Consider the following 11,451-nt stretch of genomic DNA (forward strand, 5'->3'; position numbering starts at 1 on the left):
AACTATATGGCCAACTAATTTTCAACAAAGCAAGAAAGAATATCCAGTGGGAAAAAGTCCCTTTAACAAATAGTAGTAGGAAAACTGGACAGCAACATGCAGAAGAATGAAACTGGACCACCTTCTTACATCATGCACAAATAAATTCAAAATGGCTGAAAGACTTAAATGTGAGACAGGAAACCATCAAAATCCTAGAGAAGAACACAGGTAGTAACCTCTTTGACCTTAGCCAGAGCAACTTCTTACTAGACATGTTGCCAGAAGCAAAGGAAACAAAAGCAAAAATGAACCATTGGGATGTCATCAAGGTAAAAAGCTTTTGCACAGCAAAGGAAACAATTAACAAAACTAAAAGACAGCCTGCGGAGAAGATATTTGCAAATGACATTATCTATTAACAGTTAGTATCCAAAATCTATAAAGAACTTAGAAACTCAACACGCAAGAAACAACCCAATTAAGAAATGAGAAGACATGTATAGACACTTTTCCAAAGAAGATATCCAGATGACTACAGACACATGAAAAGATGCTCAACATCATCATCATCATCATCATCATCATCATCATCATCATCATCATCAGGAAATACAAATCAAAAGCATGATGAGATACCAGCTCACACCTGTCAGAATGGCTAAAGTTAACAACACAAGAAACAACAGTTGTTGGTGAGGATGGAGAAAGGGGAACCCTCTTGAACTGTTGGTGGGAATACAAACTGGTGCAGCCACTCTGGAAAATAGTATGAAGGTTCCTCAAAAAACTAAAAATACAACTACCCTACCATCTAGCAATTACACTACTAGGGTGTTTACCCAAAGGATACAAAAATACAGATTTAAAGGGGTACGTGCACCCCAATGTTTATAGCAGTATTATCAACAATAGCTAAATTACAGAGAGAGCCCCAATGTCCCATCAACTGATGAATGGATATATTCAATGGAATATTAGACATCAAAAAGAATGAAATCTTGCCATTTGTAGTGACGTGGATGGAGCTAGAATGTATTATGCTAAATAAGTCATTCAGAGAAAGACAAATACCATAAGATTTCACTCATGTAGAAGTTAAGAAACAAAACAGATGAATATATGGAAAGGGGGAAACAAGAGAGGGAAACACACCACAAGAGACTCTTAATGATAGGGAACAAACTAAACAGAGGGTTAATGGAAGGAGGTGGGTGGGGATGGGCTAGATAGGTAATGGGTAATCAAGATAGTGAGGGTACTTGTTATGATCACCACTGGGTGTTGTATATAAGTGGTGAATCACTGAATTCTACTCCTGAAACCAATATTGCACTGCATGTTACCTAAAATTTAAATAAAAATTAAAAAAAAATCTGACACCTGAAAATAATGATAGTTTCTCAAAGAGAATAAATATAATTCAAGAAATGTTAAAAAAAAAAAAGGTATACACAAGGCCATTAAGCACATGAAAACATGCTCAACATCAGTAGCCATTAGGGACATGCTATTCAAAATCCCAATTAGATACCGGTTCACACCTTGTAGAATGGCTATAATCAAATAGATGGAATGTAACTGTTGCTGATCTGGAGCAATGGAAATCTTTTGCTGGTGGGAATGTAAAATGGTGTAGCCACTGTGTAAAAGTTTGGCGGTAATACCGTTGTTAGGTATTTACCCTGGAGAAATGAAACCTATATCCACGTAAAACTTGTTCATGAATGGTCATAACATTAGTCTTCATAGCTCCAAAGTGCAAAAAACCCAAAGTCCATCAGCTGATAGATACATAAAATGTGGTCTATCTATACTATGGAAGAGTATTCAGCAATAAAAAGGAATGGACGGATGCTATACATATGGATGAACCTTGAAAACATAAGTGAAAGAAGCCAGTCTCGACAGGCCACATGTAACTCCATTTTTATGACATGTCCAGAATATGCAAATCTATGGACATAGAAAGTATACTAGTGGTTGCTGGGAATTGGGGGGGAAAGGAGGGATGGGGAGTAACTGCTAATGGGTATGGGGTTTCCCTTGAGAATGTTCAGGAATTAGATGGCGATGATGGTTGCACAAACTTGTGACTATACTCCAAAAAACAAAATTGTATGCTTTAAGCATGAATCTATGGAATGTGAATTTCTCTAAATGAAGCTTTCAAGCTGTTACTAAGAAAAGAGGGTTCTATAAAATAATTCTGGAGTTTCTTATCAAAGTTCTTTTAATAAAAGTTGGAGCACTTAAACAGGGAAAAAAAATATTTTTCCCTTTTCCAGTGAAAAGCAGTACCACACAAACACAACAGCAGCAGACCTCAGTGATACTCTGCAATGGGGACCAGTGTGGAATTCTCACTTTAGGCGAACCTTTAAAAAACCAGTTGAGCTATAGAACACCTTGATTGCTTGAACTGCAAAGAACCATGGCCGCATAAAGAAGCTATGCTTCTTCATTTATTCTTCACCACTGAAAAGAGAGTTGAAACTTGGATTTAGATTTGGCTCTTGATTGTATTAAGTGATCAGAATTACTGTGATTCTAAACTTTTTCAAGCATTTCCTGGTTTTCGCTCATGCTTTCTCTATGAACATCTATTGTTTCAGTTTTCTCTGAATCCTTTTCTTTTGGGATAAGGCCCATCACTCATCCAATGTGCTTCTGTTGGGGGTGACCCATTACCGTGTGTAAGACCCAGGCCAGGCCAAAATCATGTGGCCTCATCCCTTTCTCCACAGGGACTGGTCTAATTCAGGGGCAGGTGATCCAGGGAAGACAACAGTCCTTTTGTAGGATTTGATTAGTGGACCCTAGAAAAGGTTAGCTCTTTCTTTTGGATCATGGATCTTAAGGATGTGCACTTTTGGCTGCCAGGCCTCTTCCCCATTATGTGAGAGAGGACCAGCCTGAAAATGAAGCCCGAAACGAGAAAAACAGTCCCGAAATGGAGGACAAGAGCCCTGGCAACAATCAGAGGTTTGTATCCAGCTACGCCTACTGTATGATATGAATATTAAAGTTGTGAGGTTGTTACTCTAGTGAATCGGTGCAAATGAAGCATTTCTCCTCCAAGGTATCAAACACATTTTTAGAACTAAATAGGACAGATTGAGTAAAAGAAATCTTTATCCAAAGCTTTCCCAATAGACATTTTCTCCCCACACTGAATGTTATCAATTTTAACAGTCCCGTCAGTGGCCTTCATAATATTCACAAAGGATGTACCAACCGAGTCATCTGGTCGAAAAGTCAAGTTGGAATATAACAATCTTTCCACTTTTTGTGGTTTAGAACAATTCTCAATACACATTATGTTGCTCTCAGCTCATAGCTGTTCGATTATATTTTTCTTCCAAAAATAACTTAGAGGAAGAATCATTTACTTTATACATATTCAAAAACAGAACTCATCCATTTTCTCCAGTGTTTGTGGAGGGAAATACTGGTCTAACCCATCAGATACAGCAAGTCTGTCTCCTATTTTGGCTTCTCTGTTTTAAGTGATCAGAGAAAATCCTTTGTTGTTTTCATTTTGGTTTCAGCATATTGGCGTCAATATCCTTTTCTTCCTCGGAATCTTGATCTGGCATCCAACTGAAAATAAACATATAATTAAATCAGATTTTGTACAACACAATTAAACACAGCTTTGGTAAGTGGTCTCAATCTGTGACAGAAGTAAACCAGTTTCCAGCACAGTCAAAAAGGCAATTGTCAGAGCTACCAAGAAAAAAAAATAATAAAGATGGCATTAAAAACAAAAGTTCCATTTAAGGTCCCAATAAGGATTTTCTTCTCAAGTAGAATCCGAATTATATTTATATTTTTCCCTCAGCTATACTCAATATGTGTGCTTCTAGCAAACTTAATTTTTTTTTATTAAGTTTTGTTTGGGTTAATATTCAGATGTACTTGAACTGCACCAAAAAAACATAAAATACGTAGGAATAAACCTAACCAAAGAGGTGAAAAATTTGTACACTCAAAACTATAGAAAGCTTATGAAAGAAACTGAAGAAGACACAAAACAATGGAAAAACATTCCATGCTCATGGACTGGAAGAACAAATATTGTTACAATGTCAATAACTACCAAGCAATCTATATATTCAATGCGATCCCTATCAAAATAACACCAACATTCTTCACAGAGCTAGAACAAACAATTCTAAAATTTGTATGGAATCAGAAGAGACCCTGAATAGCCAAAGTAATGTTGAGAAAGAAAACCAAGGCACATCACAATTCCAACTTCAAGCTGTATTACAAAGCTGTAATCATCAAGACAGTATGGTACTAGCACAAAAACAGACACAAAGATCAGTGGAACAGAATGGAGAACTCAGAAATGGACCCACAAACGTATGGTCAACTGATCTTCCACAAAGCAGGAAAGAATCACCAATGGAAAAAAGATGGTCTCTTCAGCAAATGGTGTTGGAAAAACTGGACAGCAACATGCAGAAGCATGAACCCAGACCACTTTCTTATACCATACACAAAAATAAACCCAAGGGGCGCCTAGGTGGCTCAGTCTGTTAAGTGTCAGACTTTGGCTCAGGTCACGATCTTGTGGTTGGTGGGTTCGAGCCCTGCATCAGGCTCTGGGCTGGCTCTGGGCTGACAGCTCAGCCCAGAGCCTGCTTTAAATTCTGTGTCTCCCTCTCTCTCTGCCCCTCCCCTGCTTGCACTTTGTCTCCATCAAAGATGAATAAACGTTAAAAAAAATTTAAAAATGAACTCAAAATGAACATTGAAATGTATTTGAAATCTTTAAACAGTGAATCACACCTAACATTTAGGGATTAAAAATGTTTAAAGTATCTACTCATAGGATGACTACATGTTCTTTGACTTAAAGCTCACAGTGCAGCCTCTTCCAAGGGTGGTGGGGTACGTAGAGGGTTTTAAAGTCAGTATATAAGGCAAATTGGCATCTTAGAGGACTAATAGTGAATCACTCTTGGACAAAGGCTGTACCAATCTATTAGTCCACTCAGGAGTTCCCTAGATGGTGCTTTCTAGTGTCAAAGTAGAAGTAATACATAAATATTATCCACATTCTTTTTTCTGAATGATCTCACTTGCAACATATATGTAATTGCTAGGTCATTCACATACTTAATTTTTAGCATACCTAAAATTTTTAGCATAAGCTTTGCAAAAGCTATATAGCCTCTTACCATTGATCTTTTACATTCAAAAAATGAGTATTTCAAAGCTTTGCAGTTTCCTTCCTTCAGACACTGTCGAGGGGATTTTCCTTCCTAGGACACAGAAAACAATATAAATACCTGGAGAATTTCCTCACAAAGTACAAAATAACTATCGTTTTGAAAGTAGTACTTTTTTTTTAAAGTTAAAGAAAAAAAGTAGTAAATTATATGACAAAATATTTTGTGATTCATTTTGACTGCTGATGTTTAGGGAGAACAGGATAGAATAAAAAATGTATCAAATAATTTTGGAGCACTTTTTAGGGTGCCCTTGAGTTCTTGAAAATACTAGTGTCCATAAGATACTTTTCTTTCAAATTTTTATATATCTCACAACTAGTATTATTAGCTCCTTATGGGTAAGAGAGTAAAGGTGAAAGTAATATTTTTTTTTTCCTTCAGTGTTTCTAAAATTTTTACACTCCAGAACTCATCAAGATAGATGAGTGGACATGCATACATGTACACATGCATGTACATACGAGAGATCAGGCCGGCTGTAGTGGGAAATGGGTTTGTTCTGGAAGGACCTATCAAGTGGCTTTAAAGCCTCCAGGTATATATCCTTTTAGTGCAAGCACGATTACCTCCAACACATCCCTGCCCCCCACCCAACGGTCAAATTCTCTAATTTCAGAAGCACAACCACATAGAACTGGAAGAGGAAGGGGAGATGTTAACAGAATTGAGACATATTTGTGAGAGAAGATCTGCCTGGGCCTGATGTGAAATGAACCCAACTTTAAGCAGTGAAAGCTAAAAGAAGGCTAAGAAGCAAACTGGACTAAACCATTCCCTTCCTGCCAAGGTAAGAAGCACCTATAAGAATGCTCACAGGAGAAACTTATTTTTGATTCTTAAATAAGATTTTTTAAACTATAACCATTAAAAATCAGACTTGACAAAATTACATCTGCAAAACTAGGTGAGAGCTAGAATTTAGTATGGGTTTTTCAAGGTAAACATGGAACAAAAATTTTAATACCTCTTCATAATCTTAAAATATTTTTTAACAAAGACATGTTTAACTTAACACAAAGGCATTTAAATATGCTGGACACAGAGAACATCAATAATGTGCTTCAGAATTCAGGGGCGCCTGGGTGCCTCAGGAGGTTAAGCGTCTGACTCTTGATTTCAGCTCAGGTCACGATCTCATGGGTCATAGGATTGAGTCTGGTATTGGGCTCTGCACTGGCAGCATGAGGCCTGCTTGGGGTTCTCTCTCCCTCTTTCTCTGCCAAGCCCCTGCTCAGCCTTTCTCTGTCAAAATTGATAAATGGACATTTAAAAATATATATACTTCACAATTCAAAGAGGCAAGATTAAAATTTAATCGCAGCAAAATTTCTCTTTTTGGATGCCCTATCTTACTAATTTGTCTATTAACTAAGCCCTCACAACTAATTTACTTTAAAAAAATATTCAGAATGGCCCCAGATCAGTTCAGTGGGAGGTTAAAAAATGTTAGATATTCCTGCTCAGACAGGGCTTTTACAACCAGGTAGCAAAGAAGGTATACATGCACAAATGCCAACCGGCAGTGTGGCGTGTCACATAGTAGAGAAGTGCCAGAGGGTAACAGGGAGAGGTGCTAAAGGGGTTCTGTTTCCCAGGAATGTAAATATATAAAACAACATCTGGAAAAAGTTGACAGGACTTAAATTTTCTGAATTACCTGAGCTTTAATTACATCAAACTGTGATACGCAATTTGTGAAGAAAAAAAATCAAAACCTTAACATTAGGATTACCTATTAAAGAAATAAAACATACACTGCTTATAAACATTAGCCTCATGCAGTGCTTGGCAATATAAAGGAAAATGATGAAACCTTCCTACTCAAGGTGAGTTCCAGTGTAAAATGGGTCAAGCAATTTTGTCTGAGAATAAAATGACCCTGGCTCAGTGTTAATTTTAAAAGCTCAAACAGCCAGAATTAGGTGCCCTAAAATCAGAACATTGTTAGTGTGGTACTGAACGCTTAGAATGTTAATAAGGAACCTAGAATACTTACTACTTAAATAGAAACATCTGGTGCATTCATGCACTGGGAAAAATGTAACCCCAATTTCAACAACTCTTCATCATCCAGGGTTTACCTTCAAGCAGATTTTGGTACCTCAACCCTACCACTGCAACCACTCCTCCAAACCTTTATTTTGCAAGTGCCATGTCACCCTTCTTTTTACTGTGAAAAATGCTACAGGGTACCATATCTGTGGCATTCCCAATTCTTGGGAATCTTGCCACTTTCTAGTCTGTCTGCCTGCTTAGGTTCTAGATTTTAATTGTCATCTGTATCAGTGAATCACAAAAGTGAATCAGAACAGAGTAGCAAGCTTCCCTGCACTGTGTTCCACCCTAAAACTCTGTAATAAGATGTTGCCGATGGGATGTTTGTTGCCCATGTGAATGATGTGACAGCAAACAGAAGAATAAATAAAACTATACCAAAGACTAGAACTCTAAACTGATGCTTCCCCAAACGGTATCTTTTTCATAAGCTTTTATGCCAGACTGCCAACTGCCTAATGGAAAGATCCATCTAATTCTAAGAGAGATAGAGACAAGTTAATTCATCCTCCTTCACCTCTACACCAAATGGCAGACTGCCATTTGTCCCTTAACATTTAACTCTTCCTTTCTTGTGAGGCATATGGCTGCGCTAGATTTCCCAGCCACCCTTGCAACGGGGTGTGGTCATATGACTAAGTTCTAGCCACTAGAATATGTGAGGAACTGAAATGTAAATCTTCTGCGTTGGTCCTTAAAGGCAAGTGACTTGCCCCCTCTTATCACTTCACATCATCACGTCATGGCCTGATGATATGGAAGGAAGGCAATCTTGGACCACACGTGTGAGAATAACATCCCGTCTCCCATCACGGCACCTAAAACCACAAGATCAACAGTGTCTGGGTCTATGGAAGGCTGAGGGGAGCTGTCCAGGACCTATTTACAGGCACACACAAAGAGCAAAAGAGAATTTTCTTTTTTTTTTTTTTAATTTTTAACGTTTATTTATTATTGAGAGACAGAGCGTAAGGATGGGAGGGGCTGAGAGACGGGGAGACACAGAATCTGAAGCAGGCTTCAGGCTCTGAGCTGTCAGCACAGAGCCTGACACAGGGCTCAAACTCACAAATCAAGAGATCATGACCTGAGCAGAAGTCGGACGCTTAACCGACTGAGCCACCCAGGCACCCCAAAGAGAATTTCCTATCTTGTTCAAGCCAATGTTATTTTGGATATCTGTACCATGTACCCGAACCTATATCCTAACTAATACACTCCCAAGCTTATTTACCTTCTGAGGGCAAGATCAGTGATTCCTGGGGCGCCTGGGTGGCTCAGTCAGTTAAGTGACTGACTTCAGCTCGGGTCATGATCTCACAGTCCATGGGTTCAAGCCCCGCATTGGGCTCTGTGCTGACAGCTCAGAGCCTGGTGCCAGCTTCAGATTCTGTGTCTCCCTCTTTCTCTGCCCCTCCCCCACTCACACTCTGTCTCTCAAAAAATGAATAAATGTTAAAAAAAAAATTAAAAGATCAGTGATTCCCAAACATGGCTGTGCCCAAGAATCAACGTGGGATACTTTTATAGGGGTAGGAGGAGCAGTGGGATCTATACTTTTAAGCTCTCTGCCCCATCTCCAGGTAATTCTGATTAAGTCAGCAGGTCTGAGAGCTTGTTAATGGAGACACACAGGAGATAACCTGTGATTCAGGTTTCTTGAGCATAGTTTCAACCTTTTTGATCCCCCAGGAGTCATAAAATCAGAAGTCTATCCAAGAGCTGCCTTTTGAATCTGCTTTTTCCTTGCTTCTCCTTTCCAGCCCCACAGGGGTTGACATCCTCATCCCCATTACCCTGAGCTTCTCTCAAACCCTATAGTTCCTTGACTATTTCCCATTGTAGCACTAAATATTTATTTTGAATTCCTCCTGAGAGTCAGGTCCAGCAGCTTTTCCAGTGGGTTAAAGATTGGCAAGGAAGACTACAGCATCCATCTGCTAGAAGATCAGATTAACTTTATACAAGGAGCTAAATTTTATCATAAATGAGGTCATTCAGGGCAGACACAGACCTCAGCAGAATGTCCCTTGGTCTTCAGAGTCCCTAGGAGGGGCATGGTAGGCTGTAGCTGCCAGTGACACTATCTGAAGAGGTAGGATATTGTCCTCTTATCTACAGACCTCAATGTTTTGCCTCAATACTGCCCTTTTACACTCCTCTTGAAGTCAGGATGAATTTAACATAAACTGTACACACATTCCCATTTAAAGTACTTTTTTTACAAACATCATGTTCTCTTAATTGACCAGCATCAATAAAGCCACATATTCAGCTGGGGAAAGCAAAGTCTGTGCCATGTGTCCCGGCCATGATCTCTGCCCAGTTTTCCAGAGATCTAATTTCTACACAGGAGGGAATGTATCCCAATCATCTGTATATCCTCTGAATTAGAGCTTGGCACTCAAATGCTGACTAAATAAATGGATTATTGCAAAAAAGCAACTTGGTATCCTCCTTGCCTTCAGTTTCCTCCTCTACAGTTTCTTTTCTCAGTCCCATCGTGTACTTTATTCCCTTGATTGCTCATCTCTATGGCCTTCTGATGCTGAGGGTCAGGAGAAAATCTAGGGCCCTCACTCTGACATACAAGGGCTTTCACACGACAGTCTACCTCTCAAGCTTTCTGTCACATTCCCTATCACCCAGGCCTAAGAGGGCACTAGCTTCTCTTGGTCACATCTCTCTGACTTGCCCATGCTGTTCTTTCAGCTTCTTTCCTCAACCACCACATTCCCCACTCTTTTACTTGATAATCTACTACTCCAACTTTAAGACTCAGATCAAATGTCACCTTTTCTGTGAGAAGTTTCCAAGTTCTCAAGAATAAGTTGCTGTTCATTGGACTCCTGTAGCATTTTGTTTCCAAATCTCATCATTAAACAAATATTAACTAAATGCTTACACAGCTCTTATTACAGGAATTTAGCTCCTTACATGTCTGTTCTTCCCATCCGACTAAACTCATTTAAGGTAGTGACTGAAACAATTCATCTTTGTGTCACCAGTGCATGGCATCATGCCTGCCACTTACCAGGCGTTTACTAAGAGCTGGCTGAATATCTGCACCAATGAAGCAGCAGATTGGAAACAGCCCTGGACAGGGCACCTCAGTTTCCTCATCTGTGTGAGAGAGCTGGACTAGAGAACCTCTTAAATTCATAACAACTCAAGCTTTACAACACACCGGAGTGACCAGTCTCGCTGACTGCTAAAATCAGTGAACCAAATGTAAATCATGAATCAGTAGAAATACTGATACAGCTTTATAATGGATATCCATTTTGGGGCAGTTGTCTTTCCTTTGAAATAAGAGCAAATTACCCAGGTCCCCAGTTAACTTTGGACCTCACTGCTTGCCTCACTACACTAAGATTGAGAAGACGTGGCTGTAGTGAGGGGAATGTAGTGGAAGCAAGATACAGAATAGTGGAAAAATGGAGCTGCTTCGTTTACAACTTATCCAAGAACGTATCGAACTCCAACTCAGAAACAAACCCAAACCAAGAGAAAGTAAATATAACATATATTAAGCCATAACGGAACAGAGAAAGGAGAAACTGCTAGTCAATACAGTGTACCAGGTTTATGTAATTCTCTGTTAATTTAGAGTCTCATTTCCTAATACGCAAGAAACCTGTCTCATTCTCCTTTCTATCTCCTGAAGCTAGCAGTGGCAGGCAGCATCTAATACATGTTTCTTGAACCGAAATCGTTTATCTTTACAAAAATCCAAAGAGGTGGTTTTCTTATCTCCAATTTAACACCGGAGGGAGCTGAAGCTCCGACAGCGGATGTGCCCAGGTTCATTAAACTGGAGCTGTGATCTACACCTACAACTTCTAACTCTGGGTCCCGTCTCCTGACCACCACCGCAGGCTGACCGGGAAACCTTGGCCGGGCCCTGCCTCTCCGGTTCCAGCGTCTCATCACCCCGAGCGCCCGGCTGCGCTACCTGGAGCACACAGTCCGACTGCAGCAGACATGCGCCCAGGTCCTCCTTCACGCCCGCGCACGCGCCGCCCTCCGGCTTATCCTCGTAATACCGGGGCATGACTGCGAGGGGGCCCCAGCTGCCGAGACCCGCTTCCGTCCGCAACGGCTGCGACCGGGTTGGGAGCCAGCGACACTCGCGACGGCAGGAACCGGAAGCCGGCAGAAACAACTTCCG

General features: G+C 40.0%; 2 protein-coding genes across 2 annotated transcripts in view; one reads left to right on the forward strand and one right to left on the reverse strand.

The window, feature by feature from the left end:
- INPP4A (inositol polyphosphate-4-phosphatase type I A) overlaps positions 1–5,964 on the forward strand; it is a 152,454-nt gene extending 146,490 nt beyond the window's left edge. The window contains exon 26 of the mRNA XM_040453980.1: positions 5,842–5,964. Within this exon, the coding sequence (XP_040309914.1) occupies positions 5,842–5,857 (16 nt within the window). The 3' untranslated portion in view covers positions 5,858–5,964. The remainder of the gene's footprint in view (positions 1–5,841) is intronic.
- COA5 (cytochrome c oxidase assembly factor 5) lies at positions 3,097–11,433 on the reverse strand. The gene is made up of 3 exons (XM_040453990.1): positions 11,236–11,433; positions 5,172–5,255; positions 3,097–3,582 (listed from the first exon to the last, which is right to left on the reverse strand). The coding sequence occupies exons 1-3, from the start codon at positions 11,332–11,334 to the stop codon at positions 3,541–3,543; spliced, it is 225 nt and encodes a 74-aa protein (XP_040309924.1). The 5' UTR covers positions 11,335–11,433; the 3' UTR covers positions 3,097–3,540.
- Positions 11,434–11,451: the final 18 nt, after the last annotated feature.

This window comes from Herpailurus yagouaroundi, unplaced genomic scaffold, assembly GCF_014898765.1.
Source record: "Herpailurus yagouaroundi ecotype Mexico unplaced genomic scaffold, PumYag 210, whole genome shotgun sequence".
Taxonomy (NCBI): Eukaryota; Metazoa; Chordata; class Mammalia; order Carnivora; family Felidae; genus Herpailurus; species Herpailurus yagouaroundi.

Coding starts and splice junctions, on each gene's coding strand:
- COA5 (XM_040453990.1), bottom strand. CDS start 11,334: ATGCCCCGGTATTACGAGGATAAGCCGGAGGGCGGCGCGTGCGCGGGC. Junction 5,256..11,235: donor AGTCGGACTGTGTGCTCCAG/GTAGCGCAGCCG, acceptor TCTGTGTCCTAG/GAAGGAAAATCCCCTCGACA. Junction 3,583..5,171: donor TTGAATGTAAAAGATCAATG/GTAAGAGGCTAT, acceptor GTTTATTTTCAG/TTGGATGCCAGATCAAGATT.